General features: G+C 45.1%; 1 protein-coding gene across 1 annotated transcript in view; it reads left to right on the top strand.

Annotated features, from left to right (window-relative positions):
- SLC44A4 (solute carrier family 44 member 4) overlaps positions 1-24,474 on the top strand; it is a 119,374-nt gene extending 94,900 nt beyond the window's left edge. Inside the window, exons 9-22 of the mRNA XM_088446695.1 lie at positions 1,425-1,508; positions 2,530-2,642; positions 3,527-3,649; positions 11,864-11,963; positions 12,046-12,138; positions 13,046-13,148; positions 14,335-14,591; positions 15,757-15,851; positions 16,922-17,025; positions 18,222-18,295; positions 18,585-18,655; positions 19,331-19,425; positions 21,199-21,283; positions 22,675-24,474. Coding sequence (XP_088302821.1) covers positions 1,425-1,508; positions 2,530-2,642; positions 3,527-3,649; positions 11,864-11,963; positions 12,046-12,138; positions 13,046-13,148; positions 14,335-14,591; positions 15,757-15,851; positions 16,922-17,025; positions 18,222-18,295; positions 18,585-18,655; positions 19,331-19,425; positions 21,199-21,283; positions 22,675-22,808 — 1,531 coding nt within the window. The 3' untranslated portion in view covers positions 22,809-24,474. The remainder of the gene's footprint in view (positions 1-1,424; positions 1,509-2,529; positions 2,643-3,526; positions 3,650-11,863; positions 11,964-12,045; positions 12,139-13,045; positions 13,149-14,334; positions 14,592-15,756; positions 15,852-16,921; positions 17,026-18,221; positions 18,296-18,584; positions 18,656-19,330; positions 19,426-21,198; positions 21,284-22,674) is intronic.
- The last annotated feature ends 69 nt before the right edge of the window (positions 24,475-24,543 follow it).

The following is a 24,543-nucleotide window of genomic DNA, read 5'->3' as shown; positions in this document are numbered from 1 at the left end:
GCGCGTGCGCCTTACACGCATGCATAATGGCAAACAATTGCTTGATCTGTGTAAATATTGGCATGGCATGCATTTCTAAACCAGGCCCATTAACCTCAGTGGTGAATTTCCCATTAGTTAGTTAAGGCAGGTGCCTAGTAACGCCACTAGCTAGGGGCAGCACCTGGATACTTGTGTTATTACTTTCAGTCCAAGATTTCCAGCAACTTCAAAATATTTTCACTGTACTGTACTGTATGCCTTCTAGAGGGGACAGTGGAAGGGTAGGACAGGCGCAGACTGACCCTGTAAGCTGTCCTACTTAGTAAATATGGTTACATAATTACAAATAAAATGAATTGTCATAGCTCATGACTTGTTTTAATATTATGTTATATTATATTAAACGTCAAATCGGCAAATGAGGACTTATAACCAAAAAAAAAAAAATACAAATATGGGCAAATTTAGGCATTACTGTTCTGCCTAGGGGCACCCTGACCCCTAAAGCCAACCCTGATTACATGCTTAACTAAATTGAAGTCCTGCATTAATATATGTAATCCAATACTCTGTAAATAAAGTCTTGCACTTGTTTTATCATCCAATTGACCTTTAAATGAAGATTTATAGTCTGTTATTCCTGTAAGGACTCTTGCACTTTGCTGCTTATACGTTGTCAAAGGATATACATAGTCTCTGTCATGATACCAATCATAGAACACTCCCTGTTCTATTTATAGTCATTAGTATTGTTTTAATCTTATTTTATTTAGTTTTTTTAACATGAATACTTTGCTTTAATTTGGGCCCAGCTTACACTTACCTAAATTAACGTGGTGTTTTTTTTACTAAAGGAGGGGAAGAAGGGCCCCAAACCAATACATAGCCTAGGACCTGCCAATGTTTTTTTTTTTCTATTATTATTATTATTATTTAGGTATTTTGTTACTTTTTTTTTCTCTGCGGTCTTTAAAATGTTTCTTCCTACACCCACTGAGTTAATATCTACCTTCTACTGTTATTTATTTTCCATATGCTCGACTGTCCTTTCACCATCAACCCTGTTGCCTTAATTCTACACTATTTCTTCATTTTTACACATTTACTAAAAAGTGGCGATAGGGCTGGTTTTACCACCGCTTATTACAGCTATATAATACCTCCTATCCCCAATGATTTACTGACTGAGAATGACTCTGCGGCAGTAAGAGCAGTCTTACTACTGGATCTGCATGTGCGTGACTACACACGGGCACTGCAACCGGAGCCCTGACTTGGTCTCTCACTTTCAAATTTTATTTTTGCAGCTATTCTGGTTTAATTATATATACCCCTTAATTTCTGTTAATCACTCCCCATGTGTATCCCCCCTCCCCTTTTCTTCAGATCTCCTGAGGGTGATACATTTGTTTTTAGCCTAACATTTCCTCTTTCTCTATTAGTCATATTGTAGATTCATTCAACTTACAGAACCTGGGCAAGAAGGTTTTTGAGGATTTTGCCAAGTCCTGGTCCTGGATCCTCATGTGAGTGATGGGAGCCGCAGATTGCGTTCTGTAGGCGAAATACAGCAGTACCCGTTTAACAGTCCACTTCCACAGTATCACTGCTACCAGCCCAAGCTGCTGCATAGGAGACAAATACCAGTGTGGTCAGAGATTGTGTATTAAGGAAGCCCAAGTTGGCAGGGCACACCTCGTGGCATAATAGAGAAGTATTAACCAGAGATGCTACAAGGAAGTGGCACATAATTGAGGCAACAGCTATTGCGAGTGTGATATAGACACAAAGCAATAAAGGAGGTGATGGAGGTAGCCAACGTCATGAGGGTGATGGATCCAGAAGGACCGTGTGGCGGGTGATGCAGGTAGACAGTGTGGGGGGTGATGGAAGCAGCCAGAGAGTTCAGGGGGGTGTGATGGAGGTAGCTGGACAACATGGGGTGTGATGGAGGCAGCCAGACAGTGTGGAAGCTGATGGAGGCAGGCTGACAGTGGCAGTCGGCAGGGTGGCGGTTGATGGAGGCAGCCAGACAGCATGGGGTGTGATGGAGGCCGCCAGACAGTGTGGAGGGTGATGGAGGCAGGCTGACACGGTGGGGGGTGATGGAGGCAACGGACAGCATGGGGAGTGATGGTGGTAGCTGGGCAGAATGAGGGGTGATGGAGGCAGCCAGGCAGAATGAGGGGTGATGGAGGTAGGTGGACAGTGCGGGGAGTGATGGAGGCAGCAGGCAGTGTGAGGGGTAATGTAGGCAGCAGACACTGTATGGGTGCTGGTGAAAGCAGTGGATAGCTTGGGGAGTGGTGGATAGAGGCAGTGGACAGTGCGGGGAGTGATGGCGGCAGTGGACAATGTGGAGGGCGGTGTATGGCATTTTTCTTTAATGTAGAAGATATATTGCATACTGTTGGGGTATAAGTTGCAGAGTCCTAGTTCCTGCTTACTCAGATTTAACTTGTAAAATAATAGTTTTAACATGCTGAGAATAATCTAAGCAGGTGAGCTGACTCTCTATAGCTGATCTTCTATCCCATTCTGTTACAGAGCTCTGGCTATTGCCATGATAGTCAGTCTCCTCTTCCTGATCTTACTGCGATTTACTGCCGGGATCCTGGTGTGGTTACTCATCATCGGCGTTATTGGAGTTATTGGATACGGTAAATACCAGCAGTACAATTATGACTGAACCCTGCTATAAAGTATCTATCTATATCTATATCTATCTATCTATCTATCTATCTATCTATCTATCTATCTATCTATCTATCTATCTACACATACAGTAAATGGACTCTGCTGCAGACCTATGAGGACACCCATGGTCCAATCTTTGTAACCAGTAGATAGAAACAGAAGGGTTGTCCACAGTGCAGGTCTCCACTGGTGATTTCCAGGCAAATTCCAGCCCCAAATAATAAACAACAAGAAACAACAGGAGAAAACCTGGTAGAGTAACAGTTTAGCAGCGAGGAACCTTGGGCCTCCCAGCTTTGGGAAGAGCCAATGCTATGAATGTAAACAGCTGCCCACACAGTCACGTTGCTCTGGCTATAAGCTGGCTCTGATGTGGCTATAGCTATGGGTCCTGGCCAGTCTCTCGCTCCGCCCCACCCTACAGTAAGTGATCTGCCATTAATGCCACTGTAGGTCACATCCAAGCTACATAATACTATTTGACAACAATAGACTCTCTTTATCATGTAAGATAAATAAATCCCGGAAAAGAAGAGGCCACCCTAGAGCATGAGGATTCTCTCGGCAACCCTTGGGATCCACAATGGATAATTCAATCGTTGCTCATTCTTTATTATCTGGGGATACATTGACTAACAATCGTGGACAATGAATACCTTTCTATCTTTATTACCGTGTACTGATCCAGGCATCAGCGTTAACAATCTCGCTCTTTTCTTTCTCTCTCTGCAAATATCTACATTCCAAACGTTGTCACAGCCTGTCTCTTTATTTACCTGTCTCTCCTTTCACCGTTCGGTCTACTTATGGGAGCCACTTATCCTGAGCCTGTTTACCCCCCCCACAGGCATCTATCACTGCTACATGGAGTATGACCAGCTGAACAAGGCAGGAGCCACCATTAAAGATGTGGGCTTCACGTTCAACCTCAGCGTCTATGGCCATGTCAAAGAGACTTGGCTGGCAATCTGTAAGTTATACTCTACACTGCTCTATATCCATAATACTCCAATATCGTTACTTGCCTACCGCTTAATGAAGGCCCCATAACACTTGGACGCTGTATACGTAAGCCTAGGAATAGTCTAGTGATGTTGCTTGGCAGTCATGGCCGTAACTAGGGCAGTGCGAACAATATTTGGGGGAAGCACGGTCTCTTCCCCACAGCACCTGCATTTGGCTTGCAGGGGGCCTGTTACGGTACCCAGCAGCCAGTAGTGTTGTACCGCTGCCCGAAGCATCCTATGTAAGCTCCAGGCAGCGCTGTTCTTCCTGGTGCCAGTGACCCCACCCCCACGGCATGTCATTACAACATCACCTGTTCGGGGAATAGGATCAGCACAGGGCGCCATGGCTCTTGCACCGTTAGCAGTGTTCAGGTAATGTCACACAATATAATAATGTAGCAAAGTATCACAGAAGAGAAAATAGTATTATTAAGTAATGCAAAAGTTACATTTTCCATATAAAATGTAATTAAATATAAACCTCTCCACATCTTATGATTATCCCCTATAGAAATGGCAATAGTCATTCCTGCAGTAGTCCAAACAGAAATGACACATCTGTAGTGCTGTAAGATGGCTACCAGTACATATAGTATATACAGGTTTCAGTCTGCCATAGACAAATATTCAGAAATACAGAGTTTTTTTGAGCACGACTGAGATAGTAACACCTTTGCTTTCTGATGGTTTCTTGTACACAAACTTTGTTTAAGGCACAAAATTATTAAAAGTAATGTATAAAATTATGTGCAGGCTATATGGATAGGGTGTATATAAAATATAAGAGCATTCTGTGTTTAGACCTGGGTCCCATCCCCTAGAATTCTCATTATGGTATGCACACGTTCCTAAATACGGAAAAATCCGATAGCCAAAACACTTCCAGTCCCAAGCGCTTTGGATATGGGAGACTCAACCTGTACCACAATGCTAAGGAAGTAATCAGGTACATCCTGTAATTGGCTGGAGAGGTCAATATGCAAACAGCCAATCAGATAGTGTTGGTGTCATCATCACTGTGTATCTTTGCACCATATCCCCAGTGCCCACCAGGAATACACCTGTCTGAGAATGTGTCTGTGTCTAATTATTATGATGGAACATACCTTACTGTACCTATAGGAGGCTTCTCTTAATGGTAGCAGACATCTGTGACTGACAGTGCAATGCAGCTGAATTTAAAACCTAATATTTATTGAACCATGGGCGGTTTAAGAGAGGAAAGGGCCCATATGCAGTTCTCAGGGATTGACAAAAAATATTCTAATAAATTGTCATTATTAACCATCACACAGTACAACAGTTACTCTGATTATGTATAGTGAATGAAATTCTCACTATCCATTACTATTCTCTGCCTTAATGTTTATTGAATGGGAACAAATAATTACATGATATACAGAACAGGTTCTCAAACTCAGTCCTCAGGAACCCAAACCGTGCATGTTTTCCAGGTCTCCTCACAGAATCACAAGTGAGATATTAGCTCCACCTGTGGATCTTTTAAAATGTGTCAGTGAGCAGGGCCGCAACTAGGGGGGCTAGAGGTGCACGTGCACCGGGTGCCAGATTGCAGGGGGTGAAAAAAGCTGACTGGAGGTGGCTTGGGGGCTGCAGACTCAGAAAACAGCCATCCAAAAATGGCCGCCGCCAAAGAGGAGACAAATGCTAGAGGTCTTTACTGGCCCTCTAGTGTCTGTCTCCTCCTTGGCGGCGGCCATTTTTGGATGGCCGTTTTCAGCAAATTCCATGCCGCATGGACTCTGCTGAAAATGGCCATCCAAAAATGGCCGCCGCCTAGGAGGAGACAGATGCTAGAGGTCCTACTGGACCTCTAGTGTCTGTTAGGCCAGCGCAATGCACACAGCGTTCCCGGCACCGGGAACGCTGGCGCTGCCGGGAGAAGATGCTGAAAGCTGCATCTTCTCCCGTGAAATCCCCTAGCAACGAGCATAAATCCCCCTGGCAACGAGCATGAAACCTCATGGCAAGAAGCATAAACCCCATGGCAACGAGCATGTAACCCCTGGCAACGAGCATGTAACCCCTAGCAACAAGCATAAACCCCCTGGCAACAAGCATGAAACCCCCTGGCAACAAGCATGAAACCCCCTGGCAACAAGCATGAAACCCCCTGGCAACGAGCATGTAACCCCATGGCAACGAGCATGTAACCCCTGACAACGAGCAGGTAATTTTAAAGTAATTAGAAGCCTTACTGTGGGGTATAAAATGGTGTCGGGCAAATATGTAAGTGGCACTTTGGTAATAGGCATTACAGTGTGTGGCATAATGTGTAACGGGCATTATGGTGTGTGGAGTAATGTAAGTCACTATACCAGGGATGTCTGAGTAGTGCACTCAGGAGCAAGGACAAACTTCAGGTACAGGAAGGGAGGGGGCGCAAAATTGCTGCCTTGCATCGGGTGACAGATATCCTAGTTTCGGCCCTGCAGTGAGTAATGAATACACCTGTGCTCCTGCTGGGTGACCTGAAAACGTGACCTTTGTGGGGTCCTGAGGGCTGAGTTTGAGAACCACTGATATACAGTATACATATTGTGCCAACATATTTCTTTTTCCTCCACTAGTGGGCACAGGGACAACTCTGGGTATAGCCTGGAAAGGAGAAACTGGGCACCAAACGGTTAATGAAATTTACCCACAAGCCCCCTCTCCTCTCTCCTCTCTCCTCTCTCCTCTCCTCTCCACCCCATCCCCAGCCACTGGGGCCTCAGTTTAAGTTTGATGCCGGCAGGAGATGCATACCGGTTATTAGTAGGGCTAAATTAGGTGGTCCTCCGATTTTTATTTAATATTTAATTTCACAATTACGTTTACATTTATTTCTGGTAGTGCAGGCACCCAGTCTGACTGCGCTTAGACACTAGACCACCAGGGATACTTTATGTAACGGGGGGCTGCTTATAGCAGCAATGGCATGTCCCTGGGGTTGAAACCAGCCGGGCGTGTGGGCGCTTACCTGTTAGCCCTTCCCCCAAGCCTTAGGCGTGCTCTCCCGCAGCGGCAGTAAGCCCCAGGCTCCAACCTCCCTTCTCTCCCTCTCCTCCCCCACAGAACGCTTGGCAGCCATTTTAGCTCATTGCCTCAGCATTGGGGGAAAGAAGCACAAGGCTCCAGTCTGCACTAATTATATACTGCACTACTAAAGACCCTTATTTTGTTTACACCTCACTAGCCGTATGGTGGTTTTTTTTCCTGTGTTTACAACATGCCCAGCAATAAAGCTACTAAAAAAACCCTCTCTGGCTGGGTGGTTGAACTTTTTAGCCCGTTTTTCTGATAGGGAACACCCCACAGATCTTTGTGGTCCTCTCTTGTTATATTGCTGAAATATATTGTGTTCAGGTGCATTGCCACTTGCATTTTAACTAAGGTACACACCATTGCTTCAGCCTTGTGTGTGGAATATAGCTACATTGCATTTAGCAAGGAGGTGAGCACTCTAGTGGGAATACATACAAATTACCGCCGGACACAAGTCCTGCGGTTCAAATCCCGACAGCGGCTGGTCAACACGGCTGAAAATCCCGATCGTCCCCAGGTAAGCATCAACTAACCTAACCTAACCCCCCTAACCCTAACCCTCCTTAGTGGTGCCTAACCTTCCCCCCAGTGCCTAACCCTAATCCCTCCTCTTAAGTGCCTAAACCTAACCCCACCTTCCCTGCCGCCTAAACCTAAGTCCCCCGGGGGGGTGCCTAACCCTAAGTCCCCCCAGGGGTGCCTAACCCTAACCCTCCCCCTGGCCTAACCCTAACCTCCCGGGGGGGTGCCTAACCCTAAGTTCCCCCCGGGAGCCCTAAACCTAACCCAGCCCGCGGCTGTCCGCAGCAGTGCCCGGCATCACTTTGAGCGGGATGCCGGGCACTGGTCTCCTGGCGTCGGTAAAATTACAGGCGTCTAGAATTAGACGCCTGTCATTTAACCCTCGCCGGGATAAAGCAGTCGGGAAGCCGGCTGTCGGGCTTACGTCCGCCGGCTTCCCGATTGCATACCCTCTAGTGCCACAAATTAACTTCACTATGACCTGAGTTATTCTCTCTATAGCCCCACTTATTTCTCTGCCCCGTGACTACACATCACTGTTATTTTTAACTTTTGTTTAGGGAATACACTTGGACTGCTTTTACATGGCTTCCAAGGTTAAAATTCCTGGAGAGGTGTGTGCTCCTGAGTTAAGTGGAGAGAAGGCTGAATCAATCAGGTTGAACCTTTTTCAGGAGGCCTCTATGCACTAATATACTTTCACCACAGGCTACTGTGTTCTGACTCATGATGACACCCTATCACAGACCTCTGTGCCCGGTGTTTTAAGGCTATGCTGTATGGGAGTTCCTTCAACCATGGCTACCAGTCAAGGAACACAGCAGAGGCTTCCACTTACAGATAAGGTGGATTTCAACTAACCAGCTTGCAGCACCCGGCCTAATTAGAATCTTCTATGGTCTGACGGTCCATTGCGCAGGTCTCCTTCCTACAGGAAGTTCACATTGCTGTAGGCCAGGTAAATGCAGCACTCCATCACTTTCTTAGTGCTGGAGTGGATGATGCTATCCAGCAAAGGGTATGGTTCAGCACAGGCCTTCCAGGCCGGACAGCTGAGGGTATGACAACAGTATCCTACAGTTCCTAGATTCTGTAGCTCTAGTACCACTACCAGCATCAGGTCAAAATGGGAATCCCCATCCATCTGACGGTTGAGCTTCTTCAGTCACACGTATGGATAATCTATTGGAAGATATCCACGCTATCCCCATTAGGACATGTTCCACCTGGGAGCCTTGTTGGATTGCAGAGCTCAGGGAGTCTCTTCCTTCTGGAGGATTATAAACCAGAATTCGCACCCTTATAAGTCAGCGTTGAGTGTCATTGCACCCGTGCTTGCAGATTCTGAGGTCATTGGTTTCAACTTGAAAAAGGTCACAGGAGTGACCGAAATGCATTGTTGTTCCTGATGTCACCTTCCGAAACACCACGATTTTCTTACCTCCCAATTGAAGACTTTAGCTGACGGCAAGCTGCGCCGACTAAAGTGAGAAGTGCAACCCAGGAGCGGCCTTGTGAACAAGATCTACTGCCATCAATAGAGGTCCAGCACTTCTCCTCACCAAGTCCGACACAGAGACCGGTACGAGTGACCCACGAGGGAGACGCCCCTCAATCCGATTGAGACCCTGAAAACGGTATCGGGACTCTCGGTTCCTGTGATCTGGGGACTTACATTTATCAGCTCATATACCGGAGGTAATATTGTGGTGATTTTAAATTGACCAGTGTTTATCATATGTGCACCCAAGAAACATTACAAATCACGAGTGAGATCAAAAAATCCACATACATACATACATACATACATACATACATACATACACATACATATACATACACTGGCCGTCTGAACTTTCTTTGAACTTTTCAAGCTTTTGAATCAGATAATTATTTTGTGCAATTTTTGATACATTTGTATCTATGTAGCTTCTTGCTATGCAATTCTGCCTGACTATTTATACAGGCAGTGTTTGGATTATAATTGCCATATGACAACTTGCAATAGCCATTTGTTTTCATACAACTGCATTCCTATTTTTATGTTGTATTCTTTTTAAAATATGTATAGGCTAGCATGTGTTTGTACTGATAAAATAATGTGTTAAGTATACTCTCCAGCGCAGAATTTTTTGGCTTCTTAAGTCATTGGTTTCAATATCCGACATGGTGGAGTATGGTTAGTTTCACCCCCAACCTCCAGTAGACCATTCGGAAGCGTTGGATCGAATCACGTCAGAACCTCATGGCTCAGACTCTAATTCTTCCCTTGAGGTACATCTCTCCCTATTTAGTGGCTCCAGCGATCACTTTTGGACAAAGGACGCCCCCTTTTGGATTCAAGACTGGGTCCTCCGCACCACAGATGCAAGCCTTCAGGGGTGGGGGGGCAATAACTTGTCAGCTAACTTTTCAGGACTGTTGGAAGCATCAGGAGAGCCAGGTTTCCATCTACACCTGGAACTTCGTACCGTGTACAGGGATCTGTGCCAGCCACAGCTCCTCCTTCGGGGACGTCTAGTGAAGATACATTCTGACAACGCAATCGTGGTGGCCTACATAAATCACCAGGGTGACACTTGCAGTCATGAAGCCATGCAAGAAGTCAACAGACTGCTTCGATGGGCAGACCGTTAACTTCCACCATTGTCTGTGGTCTTCATCCCGGGCGTTCAACATTGGGTAGTGGACTTCTTAAGTCATCAGGATGTCTATGCAGATGACTGGATGCTACATCCAGATGCTTTCCAGCTGTTAGTCTGTCAGTAGATCCTGCCAGACGTCAACATGAAGGTGTCTAGCCACAGCTTCCGAGACATTGCTCTCCTTGGTGACCGGTCCGGCTGTACTTCCATTATATGTAGGGTTCTGTATGCATGCCGGCCTTCCTTCTACTTCTCCTCTGCCTTGCTCCTGCATGGGCTTGCAAACTAAACTGAGGCCCCAGTTGCTGGGGGTGGGGTATAGAGTAGAGGAGAGTGGGCTTGTGGGTAAATTTAATTAACCATTTGGTGCCCAGTCTCTCGTCTCAAGGCTATACCCAGAGTTATCCCTGTGCACCCTATGGAGTCAAAGAAAGAGACTTAACAGGTAAGACATAAGTCTCCTTTTTGCAATACTGTACACAAGGCCGGATTAAGGTTTATAGTTGCCCCAGGGCAACTATGTTGTGGTGGCCACCTTCAAGCCACACTGAGCCTTTGCCCCCCAAGCCACACAGAGTATCCCCCTCCCTTCCCAAGCCGTAAAGAGCCTACCCACCCTTCCCCCAAGCCACACGGAGCCTACATACTCGCCTCCCGATTCCAGCAGAGCCGCTCCTGAGTCCCGAATTCCCTCATCAGCCTCATGGATATCATGTGTCACGTGAAGCTGATGAGGGGACTCGGGAGCCACTCTGCTCTGTATGCAGCAGCATTGACTGTGCTGCTGCATGCAGAAAAACGCAGAGCCGCGGTAGCCGAGTCCCAATTCGGGAACAGATGCCATGGGACACCTGTTCTCGGCAGGTTCATATCGACCCTGTGTGGGGGCCCCACTGTGTGTGGGGTCCCCAGGCCGACCGCCCACCCCTGTCACCCCCCTCTCAATCCAGCCCTGACTATACATTTGCACATGTATACATGTAGGAACAAACCCATAAGTACTAAATACACATAATTAAATCACAGTTTATATTAGTCTTGCCCTGAAATAATTTACAGTTTTAAAGGGTCTAGTAATCTCTGGTGGGTGCAGTCGTGTTCAACATGTGACCCTCCAGCTGTTGTGGAACTACACATCCTAGCATGCCCTACCACAGTTTTGCTATTAGGACATGCTAAAACTGTGCAACAGGCCATGCTGGGATGTGGTTCCACAACAGCTGGAGGGCTGCATGTTGAGCACCCCTGCCCGCAGCACCATCTGTTGGTCACAATTGTTATTACAACCGCTGTAGTTCTGTACAGCAGATATTTCTTTATTAACTAGGAGGAGTGCCATACTCCTAACTAAAGATGTTTGATTGAATTTAGAACTAGATTGAAATTTTCACATTTATTTGGTTTGAAGGCCCCAAATATATTGGTGGTACAACCGCCAGTAGGCCCCCTACAAGGATCCAAGGCAAGTATCACAGTTGCCATTACCATGAAAATTCATGTTACTGTTTGAAATAATATTTTGATTTTATGACAAAAGTATTTAACTATTTTTTTTTTTCTTAAATGTCTAATTATTCGATACTGTATGTAACTTGAACGTGTACAAACCGGCCTGAGCACTATCAAGTTGACTTTAATGTGATCAAGCATAAACTTTTCTGAAAGTGTTTTTTTTTATTTTATTTATTTAAATGGTTTTAAAATTCGAGAAATTCCAGAAATTTAAACAGATTTGTTTAACCAGTACAAGAATCAGCTGTCAAATCTTTTGTTCTCACTAATGTTCTGCTATTTTCTGTATACACTGTTTGCAATATCCAATGTATAGTAGATAAACACTGCTCATACTGTACTACTTTATTTACTGTACAACACTAACAGAAGCCATTCCTCTTATTCTGCTTAGTGTATAATTTCTATAATTAAGTTGCCCCTGTGACATAATTATCCTCTTGCTTACAGTTATAGTACTCATCGTGGTTGAAGTTATTCTCTTGTTGCTGTTGCTGTTCCTGCGTAAGAGGATTCTCATCGCAATTGCGCTGATTAAAGAAGCCAGCAAGTGAGTGAGCGAACCTGTATCGGGCGGTGCGCATTTTCATGGCAAAGCGCAGGAAAGTGACTGTCATCTTTTCCCTTCACAGGGCAATCGGCCACATCATGTCCTCCCTGTTTTATCCTCTTGTCACGTTTGTCCTTCTGGTCGTCTGCGTGGCGTACTGGGGTATTACAGCTCTGTATCCTTCCGTCAGTATTAGTCTAGGGCATTCCCAATACAACATGGAATCAGACATTTGGTGGAATGGACCAATATTCATGAAAATGCACCACGCCTCATAGATGTCCATCATTCATCACTAGTGGATTCATAGACTGGATCAGACCACAAAATGGCTTGGTTCCGGACTGTAGATAGACAGTAATTAGATAGACAATGTCTAGATAGACACCAGATGTAAGACAGCCAATAGGTCGACATGGACAAAAGGTAGAAGGGACGGTTAGGATTAGGCAAAAGGAGGGAGAGTTAGGGTTAGGCACCAAGGGGAGGGTTATGGTGAAGATTAGGGCTAGAAAACAAACAAAAAAATATCACGTGTTGACCATTTTTGTGTCGACCTTTTGATCCTGCCGACCATTTGTACTTGTCAACATTCTTACATGTCAACCTTTAGTGTGTCGACATTTTGTCCCTGTCGACCTATTGTCTGTCTAACATCTGGTGCCTACCTAGAAATTGTCTATCTAATTACTGTCTATCTCTTATACCACACCCAAAATGGCTGTATGTCTACGCAGCCATATTGCTTACTATGACAACTTACTATTATCACAGATTCTTAAACACCCCGTCCTCCCCTGTATTCCAAAGTGGAGGAAGCCCCTGAGAACTCTTTGTGTTACTTGAAGCTGGCAAGCGATTGAGAAGGGTTTGTTCAAATGTACAGTAATTAACGTAATTTATTATGAGATGCAAACTTTAATAGAATACATAGTGGGCCCATCTTCCAAGCCCTACCCTACCCATTTGCATGGGACTGCTGTAGAGTATGTTTATGAAAGGGTGTTGGTGACATCACCATTTTTCACTTATATTGCGGAATTGAACGAGATGCTCTGAAGGCCACTTAACTTCCTCCCAAGATATTTGGCGACCTCAGGTGCTCCATTATATGTTATATCTACTGTGAACAACACTGCTCCGGGGTGTTCAAATATAACTGGCAATACCTCTTGTGATCCGGCGGTAAGTGTACCGTGTATATATGTTACTAGCTAGCAATGTGTCATTTTTATGATGTGAGTTCTCAAGAAATCCAGTTCTGTTTTCCCCCTTTCCACTTTTAGTTAAAGAACCTGTCTCTTGCTCAAGGTGGAGGCAGCCATTTTGTGGGCTGTACAGCATTCATGAGAATATGGCTTAAGGCCCTTACAAACGGAACGATATAGCTGCCGATCCGATGGATTGGAACGATATAGCAGCTGTATCGTTCCGTGTGTATTCACGATGTCGTGCATTGCGCACTCCCGTGGGGTCGTCCGTCACTTCTCCTGATCTTTCTGCATGTACAAGTGATCAGGAGAATCGATGGGTGATCCCACGCGGGTCTATGCCTGGGGGGGGGGCGGCATATTTGGCGGTCGGGCATCGGATTGCTCCGTGTGTATGGACCGCCCGATATGTCGGCCCTGGGGTCGTCAGTCGCATCGCAGGGTACATCGTACCACCTTTTACTCCTGTTCTAAGCAAGGGCGCTGGGAGGTGGGGTGAGTGGGTATGAAGTACTCTGTCTTGTAGGGAGGCCTGGGCTACAGTAAGATGGCTACTTGCTTGTGCCTGCCTGTTAGAGTGTAGTCTTCATGTAGAGTAAAGTACTTAGGTGGTTTCCTCCAGGGGAAAATCAGGAAGAGTTAGGCCATCCTCATGTCTCCACAGCTCTGATTGGACGGCTGCTGAGCCATTCACTTCACTCCCATAGCTAAGAAAACCCCTGAGGTGTCAGCAATTCCAGTTTTCACTTCTCTCAGAGGAATTGACTGAGCAGGTGCTGGGGATTGTCTCATTTATTTTGGGTGTCCTGGATTTCGTCAGTTCTACTAATTGGAATAGTTGTTAATCTTCACCAAGCAGTAGCTCTTAAATCGATGTATATTTGTCATACTTGGCAAGAAGACCTAAAACAAGTTTTGTTTTCTTTAATACTACCCTTTACTATTATAACCCAGAGTGTGTTTTTTATGGAATGATTTGTAGTCTAAGGGGTTTATTTACTAACCAGGCGTGTTTTGCAATTTTCAATTTTGCAGCTAATAACGTAGATAATCGATGGCTTTAGAAAGCCGCTGTTTAGTAACTAAGCCCCTGGGAGTGGGTGTGTGTTATTATGACAGAAGTAATGTGTAAAGTGTCTAACATGTTTTTCTTCCCCCAGACATTTAATGCCTCCAGCACAGGCTGCAGCGAGTCTCGCTGTATCTTCTACAAGTATAACAGTGAGGGGCTCTTCCAGCAAAACCTCTTTAACCTGCAGATATATAATGTCTTCGGCTTCCTATGGTGCATTAACTTCGTCATCGCCCTGGGTCAGTGTGTCTTAGCCGGGACCTTTGCTTCCTATTACTGGGCTTTCCACAAACCTAAAGACATCCCATACTTTCCTGTGGCCTCTGCATTCATGAGAACACTGAGGTGAGCAGTGTATGACATACATGTAACGTACATATACATTCTCATTGCATAATGACTATTATCATGTCTACTACACGGATCACTAAGCCACAAATCAAGTGTCATTTTTTACTGACTGTCAATCGATATGTATGTATTATCTTAATGCCGTATTTCAGGAGGGCTGGATTTAAGGGCAGGCTGAATGGGCTATAGCCTAGCCCCCCTGCCAATAATGCACTCAGAACCACCCCCTCACGACCAGCACACATGAGTGTATGTGACACTGTTGAGGCCCAGTGACAGGGAATCCATGTGCATCCTGGTCTCCTACTTACCGTCCTGTCCCTCCTAATCCAACCCTGATATCACAGCCCCACCCCCGGGTGTCACCGGCAGCAGGTAGCAGCATGCATGGTAATGAAATCAGTCCCAATGATGCCTGTCAGGCATGATGAGACACCTATGCTTACCTGCCATGGCTAGTGGGCATCAAAACAAGTACTCCTGGTGGAAACATGTTGGAAATGGGCTGTGTGCTGGTGTTGATATTGTAGAGTTCGTAGGCACACACCAGCGGATGACTCAAACTATGAACTGCCCAGTTACTTAACTAGTGGTGTTGGTTTATTGAGAGATAGTAGGTACAGCCGTACTCACTTTTACATGTACACTGGTAATGGAGCTTGATCGGAACGGGGTCACCAGTCAGTGAGTGTATACTGCTGGTGCATAGTGCTGTAACAGCTTTTCTAATGCTAGGACATTAGTGGCAACACAGTGGTGTAGTGGTTAGCATTGCTGCCTCTCAGTCCTGAGGTCAAACGTTCAATACCTGACCTGGGCTCTCTCAATATGGAGTTCTCGCTGTATTTGCATGGGCTTTCTCTGGGCACTCCAGTTTCCTACCACCCTTCAAAAATATTCTAGTAGATTCATTGCATTCTGACATTACTAATCCTAGTGTGCGTGTGTGTGTATACACCTGTATGTGTGCTTGTATGTTAGGAAATTTAGACTGTATAGTAAGCTCCAATGGGCAATGGACTGTTATGCATGACATATTTTCTGTCCAGTGCTGCATAATTTGGCACAATATAAATAAAATATAATGTCAGAATAAATAACACTAGAAACACCCAGATTTTTGTATAAAGTATTTATCAGTGATGCTTCTCTCTCCAAGATATCACACAGGGTCTCTCGCCTTTGGGGCCCTCATTCTCACCATTGTTCAGATGATCCGAATATTACTGGAGTATCTAGACCACAAGCTGAAAGGTAAAATGCCAATTACATGTAAGATTTAAGGGAAGTTCCAGGTACTCATAACCCCCCCCTGAGTGTCCCATGGTTTCAGGCACTGTTACAAAATGTGGTTCTGTAGACCAATTCAGCTGTTTTAGAGCCAACTGGCCACAGGTCTCACAGTAGTCACACAATTACCACGTCTTACTATGTGTGCGTTAATTGTCCATCCGCACTAATGAGGTCCTGTAGGGCAGCCTGGAGCTGAGAAGCACATGTGGAGCTACTGGATTTGCTCATTTATTAGAACCTTAAAGGAAAACTCTAAGCTAAAAAAATATATTTTGCATGGAGTTTGAGAAGAGAAATAAAAAAAAAGCCAAATACTCCACTTCTGCGGTCCATTCAATTGATCTACCTGATTAAATGGTCCCACCCATAGGCTACTCTGCTTTACTTTTCCCACTCAATACATAAGCAGCATGCTGAGCACTGCTAGGTTTCCGACACCTTAGTTTTGCTTTTGTTGCTCTGGGATATGGTGCGGGGGGGTGGGGGGGCGGTAAATTTAATTTAAAATAGCAATACTTTGTAGACTTAGGGCAGGATGTACTAAAGGGGAAAATGCGTTAAAACCCACGTAAATGCAGTTTACCGCATTCCCCATATGTACAAACTTTCCAGTGCTTCACCCTGATGGGTAACGCCATATTCATGTGGCGTTACCCAGTAGGACCCTACGGGCTTGTTATCGGGATGCTCCCCCTTGGGAGGGAGAGCTGTCCTTTGCGATATTCTAGGTACATACCGCAGTAATGAACTGCGGTATGTACCTGAAGACAGGCGGGATGTGATGCATTGCGAATGCGATGCTTAGTACATCCCGCCCTTAGTGTTCATTGAAGCTCTGTCATTCCCCTTGGCAACCCGAAATATACAATTCTGACTAATGATATTTAATATATCAATGAAAAGCACAGAAGAGAGCTAGGAAGAAAAAGCGATGCATGTTAGTAAAAGTTGCATGAAGGCAGCAAGAGCGAATAAATGATACTCTTCAAGTGTTCTACACATATCTATGTAATTACATTTGTCTCCACTAGGGGCACACAACCCATGCACGCGCTTCCTCCTTTGTTGTCTCAAATGCTGCTTCTGGTGTCTGGAAAAGTTCATCAAGTTCTTGAATCGGAATGCATATATCATGGTAACACCCCCTGTATAAATATATATATAAATATATATATATATATATATATATATATATATTCTCATGTGACCACCGCTACTTGTAGCTTATATCTGTTCTCTCTCAGACATCCCTTTCATCAGCCTCCTCAGCTTGTAATAGGAAAGTGCATCAGATATTGAAATTTATGTTGGGGAAGCTTGAAACTTACATTAGAAACCCTCTGACTGAAAGCAATTGGTGGCTGATACATGTAGACTTGTACTGTTAGCGACATTCAGTATCATCCTCCTATTGCTCACTGTGGGGCCTATTCATCATTGGGGGTTGGATGATTAAGTACCCAAGTTGGCGCAAGTTCCGGCGGGGGATATTTAATTACCGGAGCAGTTCAGCTGTCTCCACAATCAGTAACACAGTCCGACAGCGAATTAAAACTGAGTGCATTTCATATGAAAGGAGTGAGTTAAACACCCAAGCCAGGAGTGCCTGACTCCAGGCAAGAGAGTGTTAATGCAGAGCCGGCTCCAGGGGTAGCCACGTCATGTGCAGCATCAGTACTCATCACCCCCCAGTCACGCACTGCTTCGGGGGCTTGGCCTAATTACCATAGGCCATGCCTCATAAATGACGTTATTTAGGGGAGTGCCCGCATGGCACGCCTCCCATGTAACGTCAGACTGGGAGCGAGCCCAGCACTCCGTCACAAGCTGGGCTTCCACCAGCCCTCTCTCGCCAACGAATGGATCGCGTGCACATGCGCTTAGCATCCATTCAGCTAGTCCGGGGTCTAGGAGGTGGTGTTATGGGATGGGCTGAGGTTGGTTAGCCTATAGGAGTAAGGCAGTGGGGTGGTGTTTTAGGGCCATTTCAGAGGGTGCTGTAGCTGCCATTCTATGGATATCTTCCTGGTCATTTTGTTTTCCGCCTTACCTCCCTTGTTGTGTTAGATACATACAGGGATTGCGGCATGCGTTTCTGCATGTGTAACAGGCCCATTAGTGACAATGAATAAGCCCCCGCGTGTGTGTATATATATATATATATATAATATGCAAAGTTCCAAAAGACTAAAACTCTGTGTGAAACGCACCCACAGATAATTATAATAATTACATAATTGATCAACACTTTTGACATCTTTTCACGGACTGTCACCAGCGACAATATCACCTTATACGACTAATGTGTGTTCTCTTCCATCCCTGGCACAGATCGCAGTGTATGGAAAGAATTTCTGTGTTTCTGCTAAAAATGCCTTCAAGCTCCTGATGCGGAATATACTGAGGTGACCGGCATACGGCCATTGCTTCCCATCTTATCACATTTCTCCATATAAGTATTTCCTGCTTTGCTACCCAGGGTCATATGTTCCTGCCTATCATTGTCTGCCCCTGGCAAATATGTCCCGTGAGTATGTGTGTCTTGGTGTGTTGAGTGCGTGTTTAGCGTGTCACCTACGTGTGCTTTTAGCATGTCACTGTTCCCTCAGATGTTTTTCCAGCTTTTGCTGATCCGTGCTCTTTTCATGTGTAAGACCTGTTACTTTTATCCTAATACGTGTGGTCTCTCTGCAGGGTGGTTGTCCTGGATAAAGTCACTGACTTACTTATATTCTTTGGGAAACTGATTGTAGTTGGTGGAGTAGGTGAGAACAATGGAATAGCAGATGGAAATTACCTTGTGTGACCTTTCTTCCATCTTTACTCTCTAATTTCATTTTTCTTTTTTCTATCAACCTTCGTATTACATTGTACAGTGAGTAATATGTTCTCCGAAGCCCAAAGCTGGCACCGCAAGACAGGGGTTGGGTACGGGATCTCGGCAGTCAGAATCCCGGCAGAATTTACACTCACCCTAACCCACCTTTCCCACAACCTATTCCTACCTCCTCCCCCTGCAGCCTAATTCTCCCCCTCCCACAGCTTAACCCTAACCCCTCCCCCCTCAGCCTAAGCCTAACCCTCCCCTCCACACAGCCTAACTCTAGCCGTCCCCTCACGCAGCCTAACCCTAACCACTCCCCCCGCAGCCTGTGCCTAACCACTCCCCCCGCAGCCTGTGCCTAACCCTAAAACTCACCGTCGGGATGTCAGCGGCCAGGATTCTGGAGCTGGGATCCCTATGACAATTGCCACCCTTCTCATCACCCTGTACAATGGGCAGCACCAAATCTATACCTCCAGTCTTATATGGATTTTACTTATAATTTAATTAAACGCCTTTTCTCTCTGGTTCCAAGTCCTCCAACTCCTTTTAGTCCTACTTATGTCTAGTTTCATGTATCAACCACAATCCTGTGTCCCACTCTCATCCTTCTCAGGAGTCCTTGCGTTCTTCTTCTTTTCTGGTCGGCTGCCAATTCCAAATGATGCTTTCAAGTCCCCGACTTTGAACTATTACTGGATACCCATTTTGGTGAGTAGTAAACAGCGTGTTTATCAAGAGCGCTGTTGTCATTTCGAAACTAGAGCAAACCTTCATAAATAATGACTTCGAGGGGTAAATTTTACGTGTGTGACTATATGTCCTTAAGAAGATTACAATTTTTGTCTGTATTGTGTAAATAACATTTTGCTCTACTGTATTATTGCTGGAATAACTCCCTACTCAGTGGAGCAGTTGGTGTCTTTGTAGCTTTACCTCCGTAGCCTCCATGGCGCGTGCCTTTTTTCACTATGTTGCCAAACAATATGCAGCTGCGATAAATACGCAGGTGAGACTACCCGCTGTGCAGGGTCGTCTTGTACACACAGTGGTAAAAAGAAAAGTAACTTTAGCATTTTGCAATTTCTTTAATCCCTCTGGCGGTCACTGGAGTCCGTGGTCCTAGGTAGATTTGTGGTAGGCGAGTGTGTTGCTTTTAGTGGAGAGATGGCCACCTGACTGCTACAACGAGGGACGGACACCACCTGGAAAAGGTGTTTGGTAGGGTACATCTGAACAGATCCTATAGGTCTAACAGTAGATATTTTAAATTGACACCTACAGGCATAAAGGTTTTAGAGCTTTATCAGTTTTTCAAAGTACAAAGCGAATCATAGACATGAGAATAGAAGGAAGTGTCTGGGAATAGGGAGATAATGGAACAATCCCACAGGCCATCTATAATCCATTTTACTGCAGAGTGGGGGAGCCAAACACACTCCCCCCACTATCTTACAGGTGATGCCTACTCTCTGCTTAGTGCCCCATGGTCATCTCCATCTACTAACCCTTCCCTCAAAGGATATATAGGGGCCTATGTACTAAGCCTTGGAGAAAGTGGACGGAGATAAAGTTCCAACCAATCAGCTCCTAACTATTGTTTTTCAAACACAGGCTGTAAAGTGACAGGAGCTGATTGGTTGGCACTTTATCTCTCTACAAGGCTTAGTCCATAGACATCTTACTATGAACTTTGTCTCCAATGACTGTCTTGCAGAAAGGAGGAAGAAGGGGGGGGTGGGATGGGACAAAAATTATTTTACAACTTTCAACATTAAACATTACCTACAGCTGAAAGTTTTGGGCCTGATTCAGAGATGCACGCGGTTCATGTGACGATGCGATTTCCCACGGATGCACAATGTCCGCTTAAGCACAGTGTACTCCTGTGCGACGGACTGAGCAAGCCCTGCGTCACCAACTCTGCATATCTGAGCAATGCTCAACTGGGTTGGTGGATCCGATCACTCCAGCATCCACACACCACCTCTCACAAGATGGACTCCCCGAGCAGCCCCTGCCTGGCGCACTGCTTCCCTTGAAACTTTTTCAAAGTATGGCAACTGTGTCTGCAAAAGATAACGCAACTGCATAACGAAACACCTCCCATGACTCCGATTCCACCTCCTCTTCTCCACTTGAGGTCACATCCCTGTCTCCTCCCTGAAACTCCCTTGGATTACAGACTCCGTCTTAAGTCATTGCGCTGTTGTACACAAATACGTATGCCATCGCAAACTGTGGTTCGCATATGCACAGTAAGTGTGTCATAGACTGCGCAGTAGCAAAGAATTGTTTAACTCCTCAAACATCTGTAACCCGTGCTCCTCTGAACCAGTCCCTTAGAGAGAACTCAAGACCTGTCCTCATGATAGCTACTGATTTTTTCATAAAGCTGCTGGAACCCGTTAACAGAGCTGCTGTGATATCATAGTAGGTTATTGTTCATGTCCTGGCATTTTGTGATGTTTGTCTTTCTTGCAGACGGTGGTTGTTGGATCGTACCTGATTGCTCAGGGCTTCTTTAGTGTGTACAACATGTGCGTGGACACGCTATTCCTATGCTTCTGTGAGTATTATTGCCCTTGTTTTAATGGAAGGTGTGCATGGAGCAATGTGCAATGCAATCATGGCATAAGTTATTTATACAGAAATTCATGAAGTCTCTTGAGGAATCGCTCATTGCTGGATTGTCTACATATATACGTGTGGCCAAGTGTGAAAGGTTGAGCCTGGAGCCAAATGGCCTGATTTGATGAAACACCATTAGATCAGTCACACAGTGTTTGCCTCTATGGTCAGATGTAGCAAAGTTCCAACCAGATCTACTGTATCGTCTGTTCCAAACTACATTTTTCAACTCCTGAGAAGATGCCAATTAGAGACTCGGCTCTTTTTGAAGTCCTACATACTGAGCTTCGGGGCCAGTAGGGTCTCAAACCACTTAGATCACAGCATGTATAGCTACCTTATAGTTATTATGGAAGGTATTGGCCTTCAAAGGTTCTTAAGACATATCAACCTTGGAGCACTGAAATTGGAGAGATTGTTTAAAAAATGTGGGCTGGATAGTTAGTGAAATGCAAAGTGATGTAATGTAATTGTGTCGATATAAGGTCAACACCAAAATATGAACCATGTTGATATCCTCGAAATGTCGACATCTGAAATATCGCCATGTGAAATGACAACATTCTCAGAATGCCAATATTTAAGTTTTTAGGTGCTGCCAGGAGGGTTGGGGTTAGGCTGCGAGGGGGGGAAGGGGGAAGGTTAGGCACTAGGGGGATGTGTAGGGTTTAGGGAGAGGGACAGAAAACTCAACGGAACGCTCAGGTGCCTGCACTGGAACTGCATGTCACATGGTCACTGGGATCCAGAAGATGATGTTGGAGCCACTGGGCCAAGTAAGTGACCGCTGGGCCACTAGGGACGTTAGGTCGACATCCTATCATGTCAACATGTCATCCGTGTTGACATGATAATTGTCGATATGGTTACTGTCGACATGCTAGACATGTCAATGTTTCAACCATGTTGACATCATGTCGAGTTGATGCATGTCGACATGATAAATGTCAACCTAACATACCACACCCCTTCCATCTGTTGGCCAATGTAACATAATAAACGAGCCTCATCTGATTGGTAGGAAGCAAATCCCCATTCTGGTGACCTCTACAACCCCAGTAGACTGTTTTTGCTTACCCAGGGGCTGTGGCTCCTACTTGCTCCAACTCACATTCACATTAAGCATCCATGGAGTTTAGTTAGCCTTAATATTGGAGTTTGAGGACAAGCAAACTGTGTAGCTACTAACTGGGCTGACTACAACTTCTCCCTGGGTTTAGGAAAAAAGCAATTTCTGGGAGTTGATGTGGAGCATATGAGAGACTGACACATTTTCCGATAGCTATGACATCAGTGTTTGTTATTTAAATGTTTTTTTTTTCCTCCTAGTGGAAGACTTAGAACGGAACGATGGGTCTGCAGAAAAACCATACTACATGCCCAAGTCGCTTATGAAAATCCTAAACAAGAAGAATCGGCCGCCTCAGGCTGAGGAGAAAGAGAAAAAGAAAAAGAAAAAATAACTGGAACTTAAGAGATTTACGGCTTTTTTTAACGTTATTCAATTTTGTTTGCAACTCAATCAATTTCTGCTACCAGCCAGAGGTCCCAAAGTGACCAGCGTTTAGTTTACATTTCATTTGAAACTCCTTTGATGAAGTAGGGTTTGATGTTAGCCACGCATGGACTGATCAGTGGCTGGATTTTCTTTCCAATTGGTACCCTGTGGTCAAGTAGGTTGTGCCACGTGGTTACCAGCTGACCGCTTGTGCAAGCTCAGTAGTGGCCATGGGCCGACTAGATCCACAGCCATTGTCGAAACAGATCCGCTGCATGTGTGGCCAGCAGGAGAGTGAGAAGAATTTGGCACGGTGCTTGACCAATCCTTCCATGACCTCACAACTGTGACATAGCTTCCTTTTGTCTTTCTGTTGTACAAGCCATTATACATTGCACTACCTACCCCCACTATAAATAGTTCCTGTCATTTTCATACAGCGGAGGCAGCCATTTTGAAGACCAAACCAATATTCATGAGAATGCAGCTAGTCCACTCACTACCAAAGCCCCTTGAATATGATCATAAGAACAATCTGTGACGTCAGGAACAATGACGGGGTACTAGGCACCCCTTTTCCTCACACAACCCCCGACACAGTGCTTCTTACTTTGTGTGGAGAAAGCAGATGAGGTGGCAGCAGGTAGTGATGTCCGTCCCATCAGTGACCTCCCAACTTAGCACCACACTCCCAGCCTATCACAGAGGAGCAGCATCACTACAGAAGGCTGGGGTCACACAGGGTGCTCTTGACTTTGTCAGCCGTTGAGGTCAGTAATTTAAAGAATACCACTAAATGAGCGAAATGTCACTCTTTATGATTTAGGTGGCCTTGGAAATTGTGACGCTCTAGGTGACTGTCTTACGTTGCCTATTAGGAGCGCCAGTTCCTAGAACATTAGTAGGTTGCATTGGCATGAATATAGCCAACAAAATGTGTGAAGGTGAGCGGTGCTCTTTAATGCCTCTCTTATCAGTCGTATTCATTTCCACATGTAATCACTGTGTCGTTTGCATTTGTCTTTTTTTTTTTTTTTTTAAAGTGGGTTAAATTAATAGTTCACAACTGTTGAATTTTTATTATATTAGAAATGTAATGCCGGAGGTATGATCTTTCTATTATCCATATATCCGTGGGGTAATTTGTACTAATTAACATTTGTTGGACCTCTACGTTGATGAGCCATTTTATTTAGTTCTGTTAACTCAAAAGTGAAAATTATCCCGGGTTTGTTTGTTTAAAAAAAAAAAAAAGAAAAATTTTCAAAGATTCCCTAAATATCGAATTTTTGGTTCTGCTTCAATACCCGTCCTATTTTTATTCTAGATAAAACCAACCGCACCCCCCATCCTCGGTTACGTCTAGAAGGAAATACTTTACAGGACCTCTGATGTCACAACCAAATGACCCGCAACCAAAGGGGAAGGGGCAAGGTTTAGAACGGGGGCCACGTGGATAGTGACACTGGTAGCTGATTGGCCATGCCATAGCGGTCACATGGTTGTGACGTCAGCGGTCTTTTCTTCAAACTGGATCTAGCAACAACCCTTATCCTCTGCTAGATGATGCGCCAGTCTCCTGACTGGATGCTTTCTGCATTACTGCACTCAACTCAGAGAGGAGGAGTCAGGAGGGGGGAGGGGTGTTTGGGGGTTCTACAGAGACATCTGGGAATTAAGCAAAGGGGGGGGGGTTAGAG

Source organism: Taudactylus pleione, unplaced genomic scaffold, assembly GCF_031769625.1.
Source record: "Taudactylus pleione unplaced genomic scaffold, aTauple2 ptg000400l, whole genome shotgun sequence".
NCBI classification, from domain to species: Eukaryota; Metazoa; Chordata; class Amphibia; order Anura; family Myobatrachidae; genus Taudactylus; species Taudactylus pleione.
Note: the sequence above shows the minus strand (reverse complement) of the source record. Positions and strands in the feature narration are given on the sequence as shown.